This window comes from Brachyistius frenatus, unplaced genomic scaffold (assembly GCF_029030835.1).
Source record: "Brachyistius frenatus isolate BFR_SWC_R1_liver_20210118 unplaced genomic scaffold, ASM2903083v1 Contig_15, whole genome shotgun sequence".
NCBI lineage: Eukaryota > Metazoa > Chordata > Actinopteri > Embiotocidae > Brachyistius > Brachyistius frenatus.
Window position 1 is genome coordinate 5,586,626 of NW_027210614.1, and position 26,261 is coordinate 5,612,886.

The 26,261-nt window shown below is 40.2% G+C and overlaps 1 protein-coding gene across 1 annotated transcript in view; it reads right to left on the minus strand.

The window, feature by feature from the left end:
• Positions 1-26,261, minus strand: part of ush2a (Usher syndrome 2A (autosomal recessive, mild)) — a 206,592-nt gene that overhangs the window by 36,654 nt on the left and 143,677 nt on the right. Inside the window, exons 62-68 of the mRNA XM_069693402.1 lie at positions 23,204-23,427; positions 21,745-22,078; positions 18,395-18,592; positions 18,049-18,203; positions 12,232-12,430; positions 4,230-4,337; positions 2,598-2,781 (exon numbers count right to left, since the gene is read on the minus strand). Of these exons, the coding sequence (XP_069549503.1) occupies positions 2,598-2,781; positions 4,230-4,337; positions 12,232-12,430; positions 18,049-18,203; positions 18,395-18,592; positions 21,745-22,078; positions 23,204-23,427 (1,402 nt within the window). The remainder of the gene's footprint in view (positions 1-2,597; positions 2,782-4,229; positions 4,338-12,231; positions 12,431-18,048; positions 18,204-18,394; positions 18,593-21,744; positions 22,079-23,203; positions 23,428-26,261) is intronic.

Consider the following 26,261-nt stretch of genomic DNA (forward strand, 5'->3'; position numbering starts at 1 on the left):
GTTTTGTGCATGTTGTGCTGAAGAAGAAAGTTAGAGCCAGAACGAATTGAGGAAAAGAATAAGGAACCCTGTTTTTTCTTGCAGTATTTGTCTGTTTGAAAAAATCTGAGTTGCATTAGTGTTGCTAAAAATGACCACCTCAGCCAATCCACTCAGAGCTATTATCACATGGTGCAAAATATTCTACATGAGTTGTGATAGTCAGCAATGTTGTGCATGAGAAGAAAATTAGAACCAGAACTAACTTAGGCTTGCATTTGTATAATAAACATCGGCCCAGCAGTGCAAACACAGTGGTCTCACTGAAATCAATAAGAAAACCAGTTTTTTTTTCTTGCAGAGTCAAGGTCTATTTAAAAGAATCTGAGTTGCCGTAATGTTGCTGAAGATTAGTCCAGAATGACTCAGTGGTAAACAGGAAAACCAGATGAAGTGCTCAGTCCTGCGTGAGCACTGGGGTAAATATATAAATGTCACTCATAGAGACCACAAAAAACAGTGCAAAATCCGTGTCATCACATGCAGCATTTACCACATCCTTACTTGGCACAGCAATTGTACAGCATTTTCTTTAATTAAAACCATTGACAGTTACTGGTGAGAGTGACTCTTTGATACAGAATTGTAGGTTGTGTCATCTTTGTCAAAAATGGTCCATGACGTAATGCTCTGAATAATAACCTTCAAAGTTGTGATTAACCACAATGGTAAAAATGTTATGTTTGACACAAAGTAAACATTGGCTTCTGCAAATTTCAGTATAAATTAATTTCAGCATTTCAACATGTGTCCATATGTCTGTGTGTGTACATGCTGATGCAGTAACTCCCCTTTAGGTCCATTTCTTCCTCTCTCTTCCTCTCCATCACACACCTTTCTATCTCTCTTTCATTTGTCTCACTGCCTCCCTCGGCCCCTCTCTCCACTCCTCTTGCCCATGACATCATAAGATAGATTTCCCTTTTAAGAGCGTGTGGCTGGTTGGTGCTAAAGCCTACATTAGCTGTGTAAGTGGGCCACCATTTAACATTAAAAGCCTTTAATTTGCTATAAACTCCAGCACACATGCATTAATAGGCGGCGGTGTTGGGTTATTGTTCCTGTGCAGAGCGTTTTAAACAGGAGGCCATTAGCGCCTCAGCACTGGGTTAGAACGCGCTCAGGAAAAGGTATTAAAACTACTCACATGTTACTCCCATAGACACACACAATGTAAGGACACACATAGAAAAACATGAATAAATGCGCCTCGCTGAGACACACTGACTATATCAAGGTGAGATAGAAAGAGAGGGACAGAAATCATGAGTGGAAGAGAGTGAAGAAGAGACTGAGTGAGATGGAGAGGGAGAATGTTATCATGGCATAAGGTTTCAGTGGGAGAATGAAGTTAAACACTTCATCACTGGAAGATATTTACTTAAATGTAAACACCGCCTTGGGATATCAAAAGTAGAAGTGTGTGTGTGTGGAAGGTAATCGGCGAGTGGGGCATTTGCATCTGTTTGGCTGTGAATGTGTGTGTGCGTGCATGCGTGTGTATGCGTGTGCGTGTCCTGCGGGGCCAGCCAGAGGGAATAGGTTAATTCTCTCGTCATCTTAGACACTTCCTGGGCTGCCGAAGCAAAGTGACAGCTAATCAACATTGTCATAAATAATCAATGGCCACTTTGAGCAGTCTTGTGCACGGACACACGCGCACACACAAAGGCATGCGAGGGCGCACACACACACGCACACACAAGTCTGCCAGGATAATGGGGCCGGTGCTCCCTGTGTAATTCTTGGCGCAGGGCTAAATTGGGAAAAGAAGGGAAAGAGGTAAGAGGGAAAGGAGAGGAATGTAGGGAGGGTGAGAGGAGAGAGAAGTGAATAGGAGGCGAGACAAGTGATGAGAAGCGAAGGGTCGGGACAGGAATGCCTTCTGGCAGACTATCTGGAATTAGGGAAAATTAAACGTCACACACACATACAGTCCTATCTTCTTCCCTCCTTCCTTTCTGTTTCTCTTTCGCTCACACATAGAGGAGATTGGAGTACTGCAGGGTGTTATCCCAAGAATTCTATTTGGGGTAAAGAGAAATTGTCTCAGGAGAGAGGAGGCCGAGGAGAGACAGGAAAGACAGGAGGGTGATGAGAGAAGTTATCATTTTACACCCCCATAATTAAAACAGAAAATCCATTTCAGAAAAAAAAAAAAAAGACACGGATTAATAAAGGTTAAATGAAAATAAACAGATAAATAAAAATCTACGCTCCACTGCTGTCTGTAAGCAAAAGCCAGATCTGATTCGTGATTTTAATTGTGTGTGTGTGGCATTGTTTGCGTCTCTCATTGCTATGTCAAATATTTGCTCATTAAATGACACAAACAGACATATTCCGGGTGCCGTCCTGAGAGAGAAAATGGATGGGGTGACAGGAATGCTTTTAAAACAGGGTGACCCCGAAAGAAACACACAAGCACGTAGACACATACACTGAAACGGGAGAAATTAGGCATTAACGTTGGTATTAATTATGACGCTACAAGTGAAGTGTTCTTATGTGTGTGACTTTCACACGTGTGTCGACGTCTGTGTGTGCATGCGCTCTACCTGCGGTTTGGCAGGAGTCCAGTGTCGGTATAATTCCGGTCACGGTGGTCTCCGGTAAAAATAGTGTGACCGTCTCTGTTCAGCCTGTACTGGGAGATGTGTCCATTAGGCTGGGCCGGCTGATCCCAGTACAGTTCCACCGCAGATGTGTTTATTATCAGGTGTCTGGGCCGTGACCATACACCTGGAGAAGACAGGGAGGAGAGAAAAGGAGGAAGTGAGTGTTTTCTACTTTAATTAATTGGCATCTATACTTAATTAGCTGTTCTTTCTCTGTTTATTTCAAACAAACTGCTAAGAGTGCTGCCAGAAAAGTAGGAAAAAGAGGATTTATTTTTAGAAAGACCTTCTTGAAAGTAACCAATACAACAGTAAAACTAAAAGCTTGTTTTCTCATTAACTGAGGACAAGTTCAATCGCTGTTTGGTAATCTTGGAACTTAAATAGTGACATGTTTTGAGAAGACAGATGATCAAGCTATTGAGGTACGAGTGAATTCTTGAAATGAAGAAAGAAGCAGAAGTTTCTTCAGGAGATTATCATGAAACTACAAGAGGACAAAGTACATTTATTTTATTATTTAAAATGAAAAGGAACTTGAACCATCTAAAACTCAACTATTTGTCAGTGTGAAGGAGGAGAATTTAATTATTATGAATATGTAGGAGATACTTCATGATCATTTTAATTTCACCGATGAAAGTATTTAAAGATTACATAAAATGATGTGCTGGAGATACAAGGATGATTGAGGGAGGATCTAAAAAAAAGAAAAAAATAGAAGGTCCATGTGAAAAATAAAAAGATCAGATTTGTACAAAAACAAAAGACGGAATAGATAAAAGGTTGTTTTTGGGACACAAAAAGGTTTAAAAGGTGTAGAGAGGAAAATAATGAAACGTGAGTGGGGAAGATGGGACATTTTTTAACATGTTTGAAAGGAAACGATCAACAAAATTGAGAGACAAGTGAAAGAAGATAAACAAAAGAAATGTGGATGAAAAGGGGACAAAAATTAAGTTTTTTAGTAAATGAAAATCCATGATCACTGACATTTTAGTAAGGCAAAAATATGAATTTCCCTGCAGTTAACAGTGAAGAAGAAGAGCAAGAGAGAAAGATGAAGGAATGCAAGATACAGTATAAAGAGACAAAATAGGGGAAAATGGGGTGGAGGGATTTAAAGCAGGAGAGCAGTGGGATGAGCGAGAGAGGTGAGAAGAGCGAAGAGGAAAGGGGGGGGGGGTATCTAAAAGAAATAAGTAAAGAAAATAGACAAAGGTAAATTATAAAAACTATTTACAAATTGTAAAAGATATTGTGGAATTTCAGTATTCATTAAAATGTTAAGTATGGGCCCACCAATCAAATAAATTCAGCTACTATCATAATAAATTATACATTAAGAACAACATGTTTTTTACTCTATATCAACAAAAATATTTGTTTTTATATGTATGAAATTTATGTTATTTTATATTTGACATTAGTTGTACAATTTTGTAGAAGAAAATCTCTGGCACTTACGAAGACTAGTTCCTTTGTAAATAAACGTTGTCCCATGAAATAAAAAAATCTGTATGATCAATAAAGGTTTGAAATCACTAAGTGGGAGTGGGAGTGTGTGTATACCAGCAGGCGAGGCTTGCAAGGTGCGTCCTGTGGACGGTGAGCTGGCTCCACATCCAACAGCTGTACAGGCCATCAGCACAAAGCTGTAGTCAGTGTATGGCTGCAAACCTGTAGCACACAGACACGTATGAATTTATGCACAAAAAAAAAAGAAGATCAAAGGATGAAACTAACATTAATGAGCACATGCAGGATCATCCACACACATTTCCTATGTCCACACTCTTTTTTATTCACATCACAATAAACTGTAGAAACGAGCTTTTAAAAATGAGAGACGGTCACAGGGATATTCAGTGTAAGGGGATACAGAGGACGAGAAGAGAAACAGAAAACTGAAAAATATGGGGGAAAGTAGAAGAGGGAGAGAAAGAGGAAAGCTTGCCCGGCCCATATCGCTAGCTCTTTTCCTGACTGTTTTTCCCTCTCTCTCTTTCTCTGTTTCCCTCTCCCTCCCTCTGTTCTTTCCACACTCTCTCAACGGATGGATCCATATCTGTCGGTGTTAAATTATGCATGCCATAACTCAATAATGAAACAACGTAAAGATGGGCAGCCGCGGAACTGACATGGGATAGGACCGGTCCAACGCTGTAATGTCATCAGCTTTTGATCTATGATAATTATGATACCTCTGTATGCGTTTAGGCTACAGTGTCCAGACATGATTTATTTATAGGCACCCGCTATGCAGTCTCAAAGAAATCACATAGCGACTGAGTGGTGCTTTAACTGCAACCATAGGAAATCTGCCTTTATAATAAGATTTAAACACTGGAAGTTGTGAAAAATCCTGCATGTACCTAAACAAAGTTATTGTTTCTGGTTACTGGAAACCTCTTTTTCCTTCAGATATATCTCCTGTCTGGTTTTTGATGTACGGGGGATGTATGAGGAAGAATGCAAATCCTCAGTGCTGCCACTGGGTTTGACTGGATGTTTTATGGTCATTCACTTAGCTGACTGCATACAACAGCTTGCAAATCAAATTCAAATGAAAATGAAAGAACTAAAATGACTTTATTTCAAAAGGATGACTGAAAAAACAGGCTTTGCCGCTGCATAATATAGTGTGTTGAATTCTTTATTTCTGCCTTAAATCTGCACAATTTTAGTTGAAATAGTAAATGTTCAACACTATGATTTATTGTTTAATACATAAATATGTTTTGATACATATAAACATATAGTTAATTCATTTTGCCTATATCCATTTTTCATACTTAGTAATATGTTTTATAAATACATACATTTTGATTGAAAAAAAAAAAAATCCCGCTTAACAGAGTGATATATATTTTAATTTAAAGGTGAGAATTTCTTGTATTTAATGGCTCAATGTTTGTAAGTTTAATATCAAATATCAAATAGATGTTTGGGAACTCTGAATAGATAGAATTTTATGCCACGGAAATTAAAAATGAATTACATAAATATCTCACCTGTAATATTTAAAAAGTACCAAATATAAAAATAAACATATTTTCCAGCTAATAATGAAACTTATTCATTGCTGTCTCCAACTGTGTATATTTGGAGAATGAGACTGAAAGGGAACCCCTACTGCTGCTGCATGTGTGTCGAGACCCACCCTGTGTTGAGAGAACATGTGCAGCAACACACAGATATACACACCGCTTTGCACCCCACCCCTCACACACACACACACACACACACACACACACACACACACACACACACACACACACACACACACACACACACACACACACACACACACACACACACACACACACACACACACACACACAAACACAGGGCACTGCTGAACGCTTCACCACGTCTTCCTCACATCTCTTTCTACTGCTTAGCCTGCTTAACATGCCTCGCAACCTGCCACGCTTAACCCAACCTCTGATCAATGTATGTGTGTGTGTGTGTGTGTGTGTGTGTGTGTGTGTGTGTGTGTGTGTGTGTGCGCGCGCGCAAATGTTCTCACAATGTTGCCCTGTGTTTGGGTTAAATAAAGGAAATCTGCCAGCCATACGAAAGTACTGAGGTTGAAGCGTGAGGCTCTGTTACACTGTTTAACTGTGCAACTAAGCGTGTGTATATGCATGTGTGCAATCTAGCACAGTAAATGATATCTGCACTGCAAGTGATGTCATTTGTTTCAACACTGAATAAAGCAGTAAACCTTCACTACATATTCCTAAACACAGACAGACATCGTGTCCCTTCAGGAGTCAGAACAGGAAAACCGAACAGTGTTTACAAGTAGAGAACTTTGTCGCAATGAAGACACGTGGCAATGGCTGCAGAGCTAATGAAAATTAGATAATTAGATGAGATCTGTGTGCATAAACAAAAAAATTCAAAATGCTTTGAAGTGTTGCCTATTAATTACAGCCTATACTCATGTCAGCAAGCAGAGTGGACTGATCAGGGAACATACTTGTGAAGGCTGATTTAGCAATTCCACCCTGAAAAAAACAGAATTACAAGGCCAAGCATCACCTGATTCTCCTGCCTCTCTTGCTTTATATTAAACCTAAACAAGCACAACTTATACTTCTTATTCAATAGAAGTGTTTGTGCACATGCATGCAAACACACACATGAATACCTTTGATGTGTCTAAGTGTGCATCTAATTACCTTTAACACTCAGCCTGAAGAGGGCAGTGTTGGTCTGCTGGAGAAATGACACCACAGCGTGTGTGCGTGCGCACAGAGAGTGTGTGTGTGTGTGTGTGTGTGTGTGTGTGTGTGTGTGTGTGTGTGTGTGTGTGTGTGTGTGTGTGTGTGTGTGTGTGTGTGTGTAGCCGTGCACACACTTGTGTGCTTATGTGCTTGATTATGGAAAGACAGAGGAAGCTTCAATCATTTTAACAGTGATCGCCGGGAAGTGAAAAACGGGTGGTGGTGGGGGGAGGAAGGGAGGGGGTTGATGTGAGCAGCTAGAGGCTCACTAACACAGAGCGAGACAAGGCTGTCATCGTAAGAGCTGGACACAGTAGAGATGCGTGTGTTTGTGTAAGACACAGAGAGAAACAGAGACAGAGAGACTTCGGCAGTAAGTCAGAGAGAAGAGTTGGTGCTTACATTCAAGTAAGACCTCAAAGAGGGAGACTGTGCGTGAGAAAGAGAACAAACAAGTGACAGGATTGTGGGACTGTTGTGGTTGTGGAGAGTGTGTGTGTTGCAGTAAAAATTACTGATTTAAAATGTCATTTTATTGACAGGTTGCCATTCCCTGTTTGCATTAGAGAATAAAATAGGATGATGGGCAGAGGCCGCAATACCATGCCTGCCACCTGATACAGAGACGGAGAGAGAGAGATCGTGGAGTGAAAGGGAAGATGGTCGAGAAAATGGGAAAGCTAGGCAGGAGAATAAAGGAAGGGAGAGATGTGCGGACAGGTGAGAAAGACAAATGGCAAGAGAGGGTTCATACAGTAAAGTGCAAGACAGGACGAAAGGAACCAAGAGATCGAAAGAAAAACTAAATTTGCGTGAGAAACTGAAGAAACAGATGATGCATCAAGAACAAGCAAGAAAATGAAAGAAAAAACGGAGAGAGGGAGGAGAGAGAGCAGAGAGCTTTGATAACACCTCTCCTAAATAATTAAGAGTTTGACTTCCTGTCTGTGGCTCCCTAATGCAGAGACCGTCTGGGATAGAACAATGAGATCAGGTTTACACACACACACACACACACACACACACACACACACACACACACACACACACACACACACACACACACACACACACACACACACACACACACACACACACACACACACACACACACAGATCCCCTAAGCAAGCAAACCTATACATACAAATAAAACTTACTACACATAAGTATATGCACATAACATCCACATACAAATGCATATGGACAGGTGGACAGACACCCCCCTCCTGCCCCCCCCCCCCACACACACACACACACACACACACACACACACACACACACACACACACACACACACACACACACACACACACACACACACACACACACACACACACACACACACACACACACACACAGATCTTAGTGTGAAAGATGAGACAGAAAAGACCAGAGTTGAGCAGGAAAGAGGTACCTATATATTTTATGTGTACATCTCCTTAAAAAGGACAGCTCTGTATTTGTTTAGTTTATTACCATTTCTTTTAATCTCAGTTGAATAACAACGTAATCTTAAAAAAAGAAATCAGTAATTCATGACTGTGTCACAATATTTGTTTTCAACCAATGGTGGAGCTTCACTGACATACATTTAGCTTAAAGTAAATCTTGAAATGTACTCTCATTTTGCTTAATTAGGTTTTGACAAATTTGTTTCAATATACAACTACCCTGAGGGGAAAAAAACCCCACATCTTCTTATCTTTGTAGTTATACTCAGTCCTCTAACTATACATTTTTGTCCCTTTCTTTTAAAGTGACAAGAGAAAGGACAGATTTGTGGCATAAACAGGAGATTTTCTAACACGATGGAGCTACGCAGCATCTGGGTAACATGTGGATCAACCGTATCTCAGACAACATCCTTCTTTACAGCAGACTGAATTCCACTTTTTTTTTAATCCGATGTGTCTGCTATAACTGTACTTTTACCTGTCCATATGCATTTGTGTGTGGATATTATGTGCATATACTTATGTACAGTAAGTTTAATTTGCATGTATAGGTTTGCTTGCTTAGGGGATCTGTGTGTGTGTGTGTGTGTGTGTGTGTGTGTGTGTGTGTGTGTGTGTGTGTGTGTGTGTGTGTGTGTGTGTGTGTGTGTGTGTGTGTGTGTGTGTGTGTGTGTAAACCTGATCTCAATGTAAAGGATTGATACACGAGAGAAAAGTTCTTGTCTCTGCCCTCTCCTCCTTTTCTCATGTCGACATGCGTTTACCTATAGCGTGGACCAGAGTATGGCGTATGGGGGAAGCGCATTAATAAATAAAAGAACATACTCTATTCCCTGCTGTTCTGAATTAATAACGAGCCTACAAAAGACCAATTAAACACATGATTAATGCCATAATCTATATAATTGCAGGCAATAATTCATTGTGAGCTAATGATAGCAATACTTAATATCGATTCACATGGGGTGTCTTTGTACAGTAGTGCTTAATTCTTTCTATGAAGTGTCACTTTTAGAAGTGCTAAAAATGCTATTAATAAGAGTCTATTTCTTGCTTTTCCTAAGGCAAATAACTGATGTACAAGAAACGGTAGAAGAAAAATATTTGTTTTGATCATTTTTTATTTTCATAGCAGCCGTTGCACTATTTCTGACATTTAACATTAATTTCAGGAAGAGAGAGGAATGATTCAGTGCTTACTGAAGCTCCAGAGACAACTACTGAGGCAGGCACGAGAACATGCCATTCATAGGTGGGTAGTGTTACAGATGTTTTTAGTGGCATTGCATCCAAGATATAAAACTTAATATTTTTCTGAGAGCAAAGAAAAATTCCTAAAATATCTGAAATACATGGGTCCTTCTTTTTAATGCCTAAAAGGTGAAATTCGGGAACAATTGACAAAACTCAGATTTTGTTATATCTTAATTAAAAAGCAACAGGTACTGCCAGTTAAAGTTACTGTTATATTATTAATATCTCAAGATAGGTTTGTCACGTTTATCCTTTCATATAAAGTTTTCTTGATAAATGCAACTTTCGCAGACTAAAGTGAATTTGATTAAGAATCAGGAGGAATCTTTAGACCGACAGATATTCATCAGATCAAAAAGTTACAACACTGCAGTAATGATTCAATCTGCAATCAACATTTTTGTTGCTAAAAAAAAGCAGAATTCTCCAGTTTCTGTGGTTTAAGGGAGTGTGTGTGTGTGTGTGTGTGTGTGTGTGTGTGTGTGTGTGTGTGTGTGTGTGTGTGTGTGTGTGTGTGTGTGTGTGTGTGTGTGTGTGTGTGTGTGTGTGTGTGTGAGCTCTTTGAGTATCTGACTCTGACAGTGGTGGGAACCGTCGGGCAGATGCAGAGAAGAAGAATAATGGCGTATTCAACATTAAGGATGAGGGAATAGCGCAGCAATTATTTCTGTTCATATTTCACTGAAAACACTTAGATTCATCCATCCATCTTTTTATCTGTCCCATTCCTTCCTCTGTTTCTCCTTCACCCTCTTTTAAAATATGTCATCCTGCACACCATTCACTTCCCCAGTTTGTGAATTTTTTTCTGCTCTCCTTTTGTTTTGGGAGGGGGGGTAGTTACTCCCCATCTCTCTCTCTCTGCCTGACTTGACCTCACTCTTTCACTTTTTTGTGTTTTTGTATATCAATTTGTGCAAAGGAGGTATAAAAACATTTCTAGTATGGCTCTATATGATCACCAGGGCATTTGTCCGTAAATACAAAAATCTAAATATTACCCAATACTAATATTTAAAAGACCATATGAAATATACAAATTAAACTGAAACATATACACAAAGATATTTGGAATTTTTCTTAAAATATTATCTATATCTGCTGAGAAAGCATACATATTTCAATCAAAATAACTAAGATAAGGAGAAAGCTCAGAAAAACAAACAAAAGCAATGTTTGTTTTTACAGTCAACAAACACACAGCAAGCAATCTGCAGGACTGATGTACAATAAAATATAGACTACAAAAAGTGTATTGTTTCATGAGATCTCATGACCCGTTAAACATTGTGCCTCATTAGGTCAGCTGCAAAAACACTCTACATTAAAACACTACCACATTCCTAAAACATGCATGTGCAAAGCAGAGTGATAAAAAGAGAGCAGAGAGATAACGGGAGAGAGACAGAGAGAGAGAGAGAGAGAGAGAGAGAGAGAGAGAGAGAGAGAGAGAGAGAGAGAGAGAGAGAGAGAGAGAGAGAGAGAGAGAGAGAGAGAGAGAGAGAGAGAGAGAGAGAGAGAGAGAGAGCGGCTGCCCCAGTAGTGGTTTTGGCTGAATATGCATGGATTTTCAGAGTCTCACTGGGGGACAGGGGAATTTCACACACACATGCTGCTTGCTTACACTGGCACATGGGGCTGGTACAGTATTACAGAACATTACCATCTTTCTTTGGCTTTGTTTGCTTTGCCTCGTGCCTACACATACAAACACACATGCACACAACTCCTGACCAAACAAGCCAACCACAGGCACCATGGGAATAGTCTATTGGCTACTGGCAAAGCTGCTGCCTGGTCTGAGTCCAAGACAGAGCAGAGTGGAGGGCTGTGAAAGTAAACTGCCACTAAATTTCAGCTTATAAAGATTTCACAACTTCATTCTTATACAATTTTTTTTTTTGAAAGGGATGATATTAAATAAATAAATATTGAAACACTAAACATTTTTAGATTGAGCTATTTCAGTCCCAAAAGATGCAAGTATGTCTATGGTGATAATATTCTATGGGTTTTGGCTTGTTGTCTCCGATACATTCCGTTTTAATGCAGATGTTTGCTTCATGCAGATGTTTGTGTCTGCCTGAGAACGTGTGCGTGCGTGTGTGTGTGTGTGTGTGTGTGTGTGTGTGTGTGTGTGTGTGTGTGTGTGTGTGTGTGTGTGTGTGTGTGTGTGTGTGTGTGTGTGTGTGTGTGTGTGTGTGTGTGTGTGTGTGTGTGTGCGCACATTGTGATTGATGGCAGAGTACCAGCAACACTGCTCCTCCTCTGGGTAGATAAAACAAGACTCACAAATCCCCCAAACCAGACATCACCCTTCATGTGCACTATAGTACAATATTAAGAAAAGCCAACACGTCTGTTGTGTACCTGCTTTACTTTTGAGTGTTGGGTGTCAAACCTTTGTCACAGTTATTGTGCTGTTTTTGGACTTACTTCCTGTTTGTTTTCTCAAGTGGGTAAGTATGTGACCTTGAACTAGTGTTGTGATCTCTGTGTTTTATTTTGCTTGTCTGCTTCTTGAGTTTTTGTTTCTTCAATGTGTTTGAAAAAAAGAGTGTTTGTGTACAGGGCCGGGCCAGAGAGGTGTGATGGGAATTAGGTGTAAACTCAGTCATTATGTATCTTACCAGTCACTGTACAGTTTCTGGGTCCACCTGTCTGCGTAAATATGGTTCCCACACTAGTCTGGTTTAGGTGGTATCGCTGTATGATTCCATTGTGCAGAGTAGGTTCAGACCAGCTCACGAGGAGGGAGGAGGGGCTTAGAGCTGTTACCACTGGAGGCTGCACGTCCTCTGGGACTCCCTGGACTGTCACTGCCACCACCTAAACACACACACACACACACACACACACACACACACACACACACACACACACACACACACACACACACACACACACACACACACACACACACACACACACACACACACACACACACACACACACACACACACAGAGGAACAGAAACACACACAGGTACAAACAGAAAGAACACACACAACAATATAAAATATATCAGATTCCTGATGTTTTACAGAAAGTATAAGGTGCAGAAAACAGATGGAACTCTGTCATGATAATGTTTTAACATAATTAACATGATCATAACCGAAAGAAACTGCATCCAAATTCAGGGATCCTCTTTCTGAGGTATTAAAGACCTTTTTGAAATCAGAGGAAGACATTTGCTGGTGACTTACTTGTTGTGGGTTTTGTTTTAGGTGGGGGTAGTACACTAAAACAAAACCCACAACAACAAAAAACAACTAAATCTTTAAGTCGTAAATTAAAACAAAACAAAACCTTTTCACACTGCAGGGAAAGATGATTGATATTGTTTGTAAAACACTAGAATCAATAAAAAAAAAGATAAAAATGAATTAAGATAATACGTTTGAGAGTTCACGATCAAACAATGACAAGTTTCTCAATATGCAGTATAATGTTGTTTTACTTGTTATAGGTCTATTAAATATGACCCATTTGGTAACACCACAGATAGTCAGGCACTTAAATTCCTAGGGCGGCCAGCTTAACCGGTTATGTTTTAACACATGGCACGTTGCTAAAATCTTAAAAATACATGAGTCCATCTATATCTTTTTTCAGCGGATATCTTACTTAGATTAAGCGAGCTAAGCAGTTTAGTGTTTCTATGTGATGTATTTATAAAGTTTGAAAAAAAGATCTCTAGAAAGCAATGAAACAGACTAGATCTCATCTGTTGCTACGCCGTTACTAAAGGTCAGACTACTTCCTGGAGTAGTTAACATTGCATACATTACATTCACTTCTACTGACCCGACTGATTGTTTTCCAGTTGTTAGTCACACCCCATGTATTGTCATGGAAACGGAGATCACACCAACAAAAAGTTTTGTATTTTGAGAGCAAATAGCCCCACAATATGGATGCATTTTGATTACATATTGTATTCAGCTGTTTACTTGTTGCATAATCGTCATATTGCTTAATTAAATCAGTTTGTGTGACAGAAAAAGTCAGAGTAAATTATAATAAGCTATAGGGGTGTTTACTGGTGATTTTACTCTGAGCACAATACCAGGTTGAGAATACTGGAGACATTTACTGATTCCCAGTTTAAATAATGCCATTCTGAAGGCAATATGGATATCATTTTCTGCATTGCAAAGAACCCAAAGGAAAGCTGTCGAAGCAATGCAACATGCATATGTTCTGTAATTATGATGAATGTGTGGGTTCCAGTCAATAGTATAAATATCACTGCTACAAAGAGAAAAACCAAACATGACAAAACAACCAGTCCCTGATGATGTTAAGCTCATGCAAAAAAACAAACAAAAACAAAAAAAATCCTGCTTCTTAGTACAGTGATCAGAGTAACCATCTTATTGCAAATTTGTAGTGTAGTATCTGCGGGCCCCTGTGAACGCTGGGTGAATGTGGAGACCACAGAATCACAGGGCAATCTGCTGCTAATGGCAACAGGGATATCCTGCCTTAATAGACTGTCACTAGCACTTCCACCACCTGTCCCACACAGCGCCATGCAATTAGAGCACTGCTACTACAACTAAGGAGACACACAAGCACGTGCACACAGATAAACACACACAGGTGCATGCAGGTATACACACGCGAACACAAAGAGGTAGAAGAGAGGAAACCGCAAAGGAAGCAACGAAGAAGAAGGAAAGGAAGATGCAGGGGAGGCGTAGCATCAATCAGTGAGTACTTCAGCATGCTGTCACCTCAAATGTCTGTCAACATTTTGCTCAAATGTAAAGAAAATACAAGCCAAATGAGCAACGTACTGTATGTACGTGCACGCCAAATACAGTGAACTTAACTAAGGTTCACACACCTTTGTTTAGACGGACAACTTGGTCTAATCAACCCAGAGTTGAGCATTACATGAATACAGCAATATTACAGATGTTGGTGTTAATGAGACAGATGCACCTGAGTAATCTGGATTCCCTTTAGGATGCAACAAAGTCACTGATTTTAAATGATTAATTAATACAGCTTATAATTTGCTGCAAGGGAAGACAGAATATGTAACGCGTAGTAAGACTATGTGAACATGTCCCTGGAAAGATCATTAATAGGTCAGAAATACAATGTAGAAAGCGACATGTAGCTTTGTATTACAACAATAGCACCTATATTGTATTTCACTCAGATTTCCTGAATTCATCCACTATTTCAGTATACAAAGTATAGGAAACTCAGAGGACCACAGGAAAAGAGGACTGTGAGAGACATGCAGATAAGATAAAAGGGGGAGTGTTGGACTCCAGATGACAGGACACAAAACTGGTGCTTGGATTGTGGGAAGCAGCGAGGATGAGACGCGTTAAGAAAGGAAAGAGACAACAGTTGGGAGAAAGTGGGGACTGCGGCGCCGAGATCAGGGGAATGACAGGAGACAAATAGCGGAGAGAACAGGACAAAAGGATTCAAAGACGAAGGAGGACCAATCGCTCTTCCTCCCGTTCTAAGTGACCAACCGTATTAGATCAGCACCTTCTGTTGTCACGGCAGGTGTGCGTTTGTGTGTGCCTGTGTTTGTTTGTCTGTGCCTGTGTGTGTGTGTGTATGTGAGGGGGCTGATGCCAGGTAATTGCAGTGGTGTATTAGGTTAGCCCAAGTTATCCCATAATTGGGACTGTTTGGCCAATTTTCACTGGTGTACAAACTAATCCAACTCACTCCCTTTCCACCCTCTGCAGAGAGTGTGTGTGCTTGTTTTTGTGAACATGCGCATCTGTGTGTGAGACAGGCAGGTGGACAGAGAGAACATTAAAGACAAAGATTGAATTTGTGGTGTGAAGGTATGTACATGTATACAGAGTTCTCAGTTAAATGGATAAAGTTTTTAGCCAGGGCTCTGAGAATTTTTAGTACACAGTAAAACAGTCACACCAGTCAAATGTTTTCAGTAAACGGGCTCACAGTATCATTGCATCGTGTGAAAAAGCTGAATCTTTCAAATGAACCAAATCTTCAAATCTGTCTTGTTTAGAAACTATGCCAAAGTTTAAGTGAATATTGAGGTTTATATTCAGTATGTTCAGATATATGATTAGAATAAAATGATCACACTCAATGCTGAGCGTCTGTGTTTGTGCTGTAAATAGTTATTTGATGGCATGTTAGCCATGTTTCCTTGATAAATCGATATACTGTGTTCAATGATTTTCTGCCTTCTAATAGTCACAAATCGTTTTAATTCCCTCTCTTTGCATTGATTAAACCCATAAAAACTCATCTCTGTTCTTAAAAATGAAATATTTTTCTCCTCAAGTACTCAAGTTTACTCAATTTATCCAGTATACACACTTAGTATGTGTCTAACTGCTCTGGCTTTTAAAGCAAAATAGTAATGACCTTAAATGTCTGGCTATTTTCAAGTGGCGGACTAATCATGAGTATTTAAAGCAGAGTAGCGCAGCAGAAGCACTCTGGGCCTATAACCCAGAGGTCAATGGTTTGAAACCATCCTCTGCTAAGGTTGTCAATTATCAACCACCAAAGTCATGAGTAGAGTTGTATTATCCGGGTTTCAGAGAGATGGAGGTCCTTCTGTCCATCCATAAGCAGACACATTCAAAATAACTGACCCATTTAGTTATACTTCAGGAGTGGCTGTGGCCCAGCTGGTAGAGCAGGTTACCCACTAAACATAAGGTTGCTTATATAAGAGTCGAACATTTACCATTCACCATGTGATATGTGTTAACTTCTTTGTGGGTATAGCAGCAGAACATAGTAATGTAAGCAAGTGAGTTCTTAGCAAGCTTTTGGAAATGGACAAAAGGATGGACATCCCAAATCAACATCTGCCATTACTTGAAAACTGGAAAATGGTTACAACAGTGACAGTCACAATGTATATGTATTTGTGGTATGTATCATGAAAAACCTCCAAAAACATGTTTCTTTCTCTCTCTCGCCCTCAGAGCATTTACCACTCCTTTTGTCCATCCATTTCTATTTCATACATGTCATCATCCTCCTGAGCATTCATTTGTAATATACATTAATCCATCCATCACCTATAAACCCTTCACAACCAGTTCAACCAATTGTACCTCCATCTCCCCCTCTCTGCAACATCCTCCATCACACCTCCAGCGTCACAACTACAGGCTTCCTCTTTACGTAAGAATGCGCTCATCAAAATAATGAGATGTTAAATTGACTTTAAAAAAAAAAGCCAGAAAGACAGTTTTCAACATGAGCTTTCATCACCCCTAAGCCGGAGAAATTAATTGTTGTGGTGATATCAGCTCAGCTACAGCCAGAGAGATAGCAGGGGGGAGTTCTATGTGAAGGTATTATGGGCGCTATCACCAACATCAGGTAGGCTCAGCAAATCCAGAGCCTTGCATACAGGGGGAGAGCGGAAACAAGGCTAAATAACAACTTGTTCCAGTACAGGAACAGAACAGAGTTCATAGTGTGGAAGCATCACACTCTGTAATTTCTTGACAACTAAGGTCAGACCGGTTTAGAATTTGTAAAATATCACTTGGCAGAGCAACTGTGCACCAGAATTATGATGTAAACAATGTTTAGAAATTAGCAATCAGCATCCGAGGCAGCTTTTATGAGAGGGTGAAAGGGCATTTGGCTGAAAGGCCAAACAATGGATCAGATGAGCGGCCAACTGCAGAAGACCAATGATGCAAGGTTGCTGTTGTAAATTTACCCAATGTGAGGCAGGAGTTACATGTCAAGGCAATTTCTCCTTGAGAAAACAAGAAAAGTAATCTTTGCAGTCGTGTATTCAGAGAGCAACGTAGGAGAAGAATAACCCTGTCAACTATTATGGGAGATTACTTGATCAGCTACATTTTGGTGAATTGGCAAAAAAGCTAATTGTTGTTCCTGACAAGATTTAACACAGTCCTGACACTTTTAACACCACTTTCTTTTCCTTTAAGTGTTCAGGCTAAATTAAAGAAGTGAACTGAACTACAGAGTAAAGTGGTGCTTAGTCCAGTGAAGCTAAGACCATCTTCAGAGGAGCCATTAGATAATCATACAGTGGAATAATGTTGTTATGAAATTGGGTGCTACAATCGAGCGAGGTTTGGAAAAGTGTGTGAGTTGGTGTGTGAGAGAGAGACAGCTCATCAAATAACAGAGTAGGAATCCAAAGAACAGATATTCCCTCTCCAACTGTAGGTGCAAAAAATTATGTTTGACCGTTTTCTTGCGCAAATAACTTAAATATGCCAATGAAATGTTGAAGTGTTGCTTAAGTGCCAGTCACCTATTTGTTAACTCAATAGCTGCTGCATAGGTTTTTGTTATGGGGCAAGTAAGTACAAGATGAGCCACATAAGATAGCCAGCTAATACTGACATGCAACATGTGTTGTTTATCTAATTATTTTTACATGACACTGTATTCTTACAGCACTGACTGAAGACAGACATGCTTACCTGTGTACTGTCAGTACAACCAGCCCGGTTACACACCCTCAGCTGGTAACTGTATTCTTGAAAGGGCCTGATCCCACCAACATCAGTGAAACTGTTTTCATCTCCACGGTAACGCTCTTGTCCGTCCCGCAGTATAACATAATGCGTGACCTCCCCTGGTAAAATAGAAAGTTAAATAATCAGTGTTAGATCTTTTTTTCAAAATTTGAGTCTGCATCCATATTGAACATGTGTACGCCTTTACTGGAGTTAATCAAACTGAACCACACCTACAGAGAATACTTTTATTTATTGATTATTATAACATCCAAAAGATATTGATACACATGCAAACACATATACAAACCATTAGGTCTGGCAGGAGCTTGCCATTGCAAGTGGATGATGTCATCATGTTCACCAAAGCGACTCCAACGGGGCGGTGCCACTCCCCATGGCTTATCTTCACTGGTCGTCGCAGTCGTAACATTGCTGGAGCCTCGGCCAAAGCTGTTCCAGCCCCTCACTCTATACTCATAGGTGGTAAAGGGCTCCAGGTCAGAGTCTATTTCGGAGTCAGAAAGGGAGGAAGGACACAAAAGGGGAACATGGGAAAGAGAAGAATAAATGAACCCTTCACATTCACCCCAATTTTATTGATGATATTAAAAGACTGAAAGCATTTTGTTTATTGGACTCTCAGTGAAAATATTGTGCAAGAAAAGTATGTGCCCCAATAGATGACAGAAAATATAATAAACTACTGCCCCGGTATGAATGAACTCATGTTCAAAAGTAAGGATCTATAGTTGCTCTGGTAGTGGCATCTTAAAATGGTTTATGCGGTTGGAAATGTGAGGAATTGTGCTTTCAAACAATGTAGAGTTTGTCAAATGTCATTACAAATGGGCTGATGCTATTCAACTGTGATTGTTAATGGGTTATGGAGGGGGGCAAGAAAATAATTCACAAACCTGTCACTAAGATTGTCAATACATAGCTAAATGAATAAATGCTTTAAAAGCATTGAAACACTTATGTCTGAATAACATGTGATTACAACTGTAGGTACACATAGAGGAGTATTAACAATGTTGTAAAGTTATAGTGTACAGCTATACAATGATATAGGATATGGGATTGATATAAATTGACCTCTGTCCACTGTGGTTAATATATATGTCCACAATATGATTTAAATAAATATGTATAAATATTATATTGTAAAAAATACATTATTATAGTAAACGTGAATTTTGCATTTCATAATATTTATTTCATTTTCTGAAATTCTTTCATTCTAATGAATGATATTTGTGATAGGGGATACGTTTTCAGAATAAGGAATTCAAGCTTCTGTACCTTCGAAGAAAAAAGATCAGAGTATGTAGCAATATAATACTGATGCACCTTAAAAGCTTTAAAAACTTTTTGACCTTTTGTACAACATGTGCGGTTTGTAAATTCATCAAACAGTTGGCAAATATGTTTATTCAAAGTGATATTAATAGTTCTATCATTGAAACAGTACGGGGGTTGTACTGCTAATCTAAGCAATATGAGTATATACCAAATATATGCACTATCCCCTGTGCAAAGCTATAAACATCAGGCTATGGTTGACGCCTTCTGACAGACAGGTTGTTACAAGCCTTCTGGTGAGGTACACATACAGGAGCATATATACATACAGATTCTACCTGCACACATTATTTTTTAGGAGTGTAAGGGGACTGCTGCTGTAAATGAGACCATGCTGTAACTGCCGGTCTGGGACTCTTGTCTTTACTGCTGTGGTAACTGAAGTAGCAAACCACACACAGTGACACAAAGATGAGAATGAAGCACTGAATGTGTTTGCATAAACAGATGCTAAAAGGACTTTCTGTATTTGATTAAAAACTATTATAACTATAAGTTGTGTGCGGACAACAGAGTATACATTTATGGCAGTCACTCCACATGTGGAACTATCTGGATGTGATCTACCTTAGGTTTATTCCCCAGAGAAGTATAGCCTGATACCCTGTAAGTTAGTGAGTGAGTGAGTGTGTGTGTGTGTGTGTGTGTGTGTGTGTGTGTGTATGAGAAACATCTGGTGTATGGTGGGTGGCGACAGCTTTATGTGCCTCTGCCCAGATGGTGTCACAGCATCGCCTAGAAACTCTTATCCTAACCGCCCTATGACACACACACACACACACACACACACACACACACACACACACACACACACACACACACACACACACACACACACACACACACACACACACACACACACACACACACACACACACACACACACAGTGATAGAAACATCTACACAGAACTATATTCACACTAGCCTCAGTGTGTGTGAACCCCAACACACACACACACACACAACATGTGTAATTATGAGTACACACCCACCCATACACACACATAACATCCACAACCACAATCAGTCTGGATTAAACTGACGTAACTACCCAGATAAATAATGTGTGGATGGACTGAGAATAACGACACACCTACGAACACGCACGCACGCACGCACGCACGCACGCACACACACGCACACACACACACACACACACACACACACACACACACACACACACACACACACACACACACACACACACACACACACACACACACACACACACACACACACACACACACACACACACGTCTACTCCCTTTGGGCTGATAAATAGTAGAGAATGTTGAAATGGCATTTAAATGCCCATCTCTAAGTTTTAATGATACACAAGTGTACAGCATAGAGAGAGTTACCATGTTACAGCTATTAATGTACACTGCAGCAGCTGTCTTGGTGTATGTGTGTGAGAGAGTGTGTGTGTGTGTGTGTGTGTGTGTGTGTGTGTGTGTGTGTGTGTGTGTGTGTGTGTGTGTGTGTGTGTGTGTGTGTGTGTGTGTAAGGGCACCTGTCTGTAAAGCTCGTTGATTGTAGCGGCTGACACATTTAGAGTAATTGTAGAATCAGTTTCTGCAGGCTCATGATTTCTATAAGCAACTTGTTTCACAGACTCTGCATTAGTTGTTCTTCATTGTGTCTCAGAAGATTGAAGTGAGAGCCCTACTTCCAGTAAATCTTGAGTCAAAGGTAGGGTTAAAAAATACATTATGAATGGTCAAAATTATTAATTGTCAAATACGTTAGGCCTATGGAAAATTATTGACATTAAAACCTACTTCAAGTACACTTTCAGGCAGCTGAAGGGGAAAGCTGCTAACATGATGCATTCATTTGGCATCATATTTTAAATACAACATATTGAAAAGGCAAGTTTTATCAAGCTGCAAAACTGAATGAAAACAACTTGAAACTACAAATGTGAAAAAGAAAAGCCAAACCAGACACCTTTTCGTAGAAGTAGGTCTAATCTGCCTGACAGCTGAGATCCCTCAATGACACACAAGCAAGCCTCCACGTTTAAAGCCGAGTACAGTAAAAAGCTGTGATGAGAAAGTCAGAATTTGGTGGAACTTGAGCAGGTAGCCTAAGAAAACCTGTCAAGTCCATTAAATAATCGGAAATTCTCTCAAAGACATTAAAATAGCCGATCTGTTTTGAAGAGGTGGTAAAGCTGTCAGAGAGAAGATGGTGCCAATCACTGTATGAATAACTACAGGGAGTACTTTTAAATTCTATTAAACTAAATACCATTTTCCAACTGAACAAAACAGACACACACACACACTTACCTGTATAGGTGTATATGCTGGCATCTCCGCTGTACACTACCTCCTCGTGTGACGGGCACAGACTCCCCTCCAATTGCATGTTCTCAGTGTGACTGTATGTGTCTACCATTTTGTAAGAGTTATGACTTCTGTTCTGGTGTGTAGACAGGTCTGTTGCGAGAGTTTCCTCCGAGGTGTTGACAAACGGTGACTGTGATGTGGACTGTGGGTAAGGGTGTGTGTGCGCAGACAGGACCCATGTGCAAGCAGTCATAGATGGATCAAGGTCACAGGAGCCACAGTAGGCTGTGGATGCTGCAGCCACGGGACACACGGCGCCCTGCAAACACTGGTGCTGCACAGAGGAAAGAGAGAGAGACAAAGTCAGGGGAGACAGCGGCAAAAAGGGCAAAAACTGAAACTTAAAAAATCCAAATCATTCTTTTTCTTGAGTTGCTGGCAAGACAACGAGCACAGGAACTTGTCTTACAGAAGTCTACTAATCTGTTGAATGTCATTTATATATACAAGCTGAGGCATCTTTGTCCGACATACATGCATGTAGATTATGCATGTATTATGTGTGTATGGACGGGTGAGTATGCGTGTGGTATACATGGTCCTTAACGACATCATTAGAGCTAATGAGAGTCCCTACCCTTTGTCCCTGTTTGTGTGTGTGTGTGTGTGTGTGTGTGTGTGTGTGTGTGTGTGTGTGTGTGTGTGTGTGTGTGTGTGTGTGTGTGTGTGTGTGTGTGTGTGTGCGTGTGCGTGCACGCATGTGCCATCTCATGCTGACTTAGGAACACACAAACGCCACATGACCCTAGTTGATAAATGGAAGAAGGCACAGTCCCCAACTCCTGATGTGACAATGAGAGCGAGTTTGACGGAGAAATTGAGAAATTCTGTCGAACCCCTAATGTCCATTGGGCTGCTGGCGCTGATCTGCTCTACCGTTACACTAAATGTACCGGCATTTACCGGATGCTTGAGTGCACCATCTAACTTGAAGTGCCATTTTCCACTCTGTATTTCTGTATTTGTATGTGCACCAGGTCAATTCTTTGCCAGACCACCTCGAATCACTGGAATTCATATTAGATTTGCTCCTGAATGTAACGGGTACAAATTGACAATGTGTTTATATAATGTAATCTGTATGTTATTGTTTATTCTTGTGACACTAATGCGCATTCAGGAAGAAGAAACACGAAGACGCTTGACATCTGAACTACTTGAGAGGAGAGTTAAACTAAAGCATAACGTAGCAGTGGTGCAGCAGCTTCCAGTGCTCAAGAGGTGTTGCAAGGAGAAAGTGGAAAAGATGGAGAAAGAAACTGACAAACCTGGCAAATGGACCGTTTAAAACTTGACTGATTAAATCAGCAGGGCGCTTCAGTATGCATCGTCTATGGGATGTACAGTGTATCTACAAATAGTGTAAACAAGAAAAAAACCTCATAAAATAAAAACTCACCTGTGTTGAGAGACCAGGTGTGGGTCGGTCAGCACACACGTGTCGTTTGGGGTCATATCCAATCCCATTGCAACATTCCTCTTCTTGATCTATGACCTTTGACCCACAGCACTGCAGAGTCACTGTGGCATTCCCAGCAGGGTGTATTGTGGGATATCCTTCATTGTCCACACAGCAAAGAGAGGTTGAAGAGTTGATATACTCCTGACCACAGCAGACAAAACCTAAAGGCAAAAGAATATGCATCACATTACTGAATTTAGATTTTTGATCTTACTGTGCCAGAGAATTATTTATTATACACACCTCTCACTTCAAACTAAATCTGTCAAGGGTTTTTCAGTCAGTAATGAATCAGCTTTTACTTGCTGTATATATAGGTGCTACACATAGCATTGATGCATGTGTTTTGAACATCTGTTTAGGAAACACTGAATGGTCAAGGACTACATTTCAGTGACACTCCTCCGCCTATAAAGCCCTCAGGTCCTTTATGTTTTTACAAAACAACATCAACTGTGGAGTCTGTAATTCTGTTATATGTCTCTTTTTTCTTTTCTTTTTTTTTTTTTTACAAAGAATGTTGGCCTCTCATCATTGACTCTCCATATTTCCACAGGGCATCCTCTAAGATTACTCGTCTTATCATTTTGACTCTTTTTCCCTCTTATACTTGCTCAGTTTATTTTGTCCTTTTTCTCCATAATCTTTCCTCCTTTTCTTCATCCTATACTATTAAAATATTCAGGCAACGTTGAGCTTGTCTCTCCTCTAAACTTCCCAAACTCCCTTTTCCTCCTCTCTTCAGTCCACATTTTCCAATCTGCACAGGAACAGTATTTAAGACGCTCTGAATATTATTGTGCATCTTTTCTTATCAACTCTTATATACCTCTTCTCTCCCTCCTTTCCCTCCTCCCATGCACGCTTCTTTTCCTCTCCCTTATTCATCTCTCCGCAGGCTCTGCCGTCGGAAGAGTGCGAGGGGAGAGGAAGTGTGTTTTTCTGAGAGCTGCCATTTCTGACAGTGATAGGTGATGTCTGTCTGCCACCACTTCACCTTCAGCAGCAAGGTGACATTTAAAATATATGCTATCACTCCATTTGCCTGTAAATGTTTTGCAGCTGAATATCAAATTCCGAGTATGTTTCTTCACATTCTCCAGCACTTCACATTTCAAATTCAAATAACTTGAGTTGCTTTAAATGATTGACAAATTAAAACTGCTGCAGTGACTGCAGATTTGAGGTAGAATTTACCGGTGAAAGAAAATAATGTTTGATCGAGAGTACCTATAAAATCTTATTCTGGCTAGAAAAGTTGAGTGACAAATTATACTCTACTCATAACTATTTTTAATAAACTTTGGAATAAAAATAAATTGTCAATGTCGAATGCAAATTTAAGATGTCTAGACAAACTCAGACGACGCCAACCGTACTAGAGGTGTGATTGTATGTCTTTGATAGACAACGACAATAGAAAGATGACACATAGAGAAGGAACAAAAGTTAAATTCAAACCTGAGATTTTGAGATTCCTGGTTGCCACTGGGGTGTCACTCACCTACATTTGTAATACTATGCTAACTAAATCAACTTTTTTCCACTTGGTTTACATAAATCCAACAAATTCAGAAAACACTGACGCTCATGTGTGCCTGATAAAGGTTAGGTCTTTGATATGAGAGTGAAACAAAACTGCCAGCAGCTCCCACGCAGGAGTTACAAAACATAAATGCTGAGGATGGTGTACCTGAGGATGGTGGAGTGAAAGTAGAGTAAACACGGTGCCTTTTCTCAAGCTGCCTTCGCACAAGATGAACCAATCTGGTTACTTTGATGGTTTAGCTTGGTTGAGGGGACTCTAAAGCTTTGGCCTTGCAATGGATTGAGGCTATAATATTGTCCTGCTACAATACTGACTCAGCAACTCCCTGCTGTGAGGGTGCATTAGAACAACAAATGAAGGGAGCATAGCACAAGCAACTAAAATATAACTGTAATAATGGAAACAATTATTTTTCAATGAGAGTCCGACAGAAAAAGCTTCTATTTTTAAAGTAGAACTATTCCGAGAAGCTCCAATCTTTTGTGAACATTTAGTTTACTGTAAAAATAATCTATATTTTATGAGGTATTTAGCTACTTTATCCTAACAGTTGATGACATGCTGATCCGTGGCACTATCTACCCCCAGCTGTGGTGCCCATTTCATTTGACAGCAGACATTAAACACTAAGTCACTGCTTTGTATCACGGCCTCACCCTTTAATGGGGCTGCAGCTAGTTGTGCTGTGATAAATAACTTATTGTTTAACACTCTAATCAGCATTCACACTTTGAGCACATTAAACGCTGTTAATTTAAGCAATCATTTCACTTAAAGGCCAAATGTGGAGAACGGCACATATTTTCTACGGCGCTGTTGCAGTGCATTATATCCTCAACGCATCCATCACAGACACCATGTGACAGGAAAACGCGTGTGTATGTGCGTGTGATTGTGTGACATAAAGGCAGTCTGACGGCTAGTAACTCACTTAGCAGCGGCAGCTGTTGCGGAGCGGGAGCTTGGTGGCCAATTCCCCCAGCGCCTTACTTCAGCTTCAATGACGCGCAAATAAACAGCTCAACACTTTTCCAAAATAGCTTCTCTCCACTCATCCCTCATCCTCACCTCTACTCCTCCCTTCCATCCGGACATCAGGCCCTCCACAAGTCACAATTTTCACTCATTTGCCTCTCTTTGATTTGCTCTCCAGCAATCCAGCTGTCTGTTTCATCCAACATGGCTCCGCTCAAGCACAGCTCTCTCTCTCACTTTACTGAAACCTGTGACCTAAAGTTCAGGAGAATCTGTAGCCTCTTCTCCAATCTCCATCATCTATTTCTCTGATCATCTTTTTTTCCCCCGGCATCCCAAACTTCTCTTTCATACTGTATATCTCTCTGTCTCACAAACTGTTGGTCTTTCTTTACCTTTAGTTTTTTTCACGTTCTCTTACATCCTTTTCACCTGGAATCCTTCATTTGTACTCCTTTTCATAATCATTCT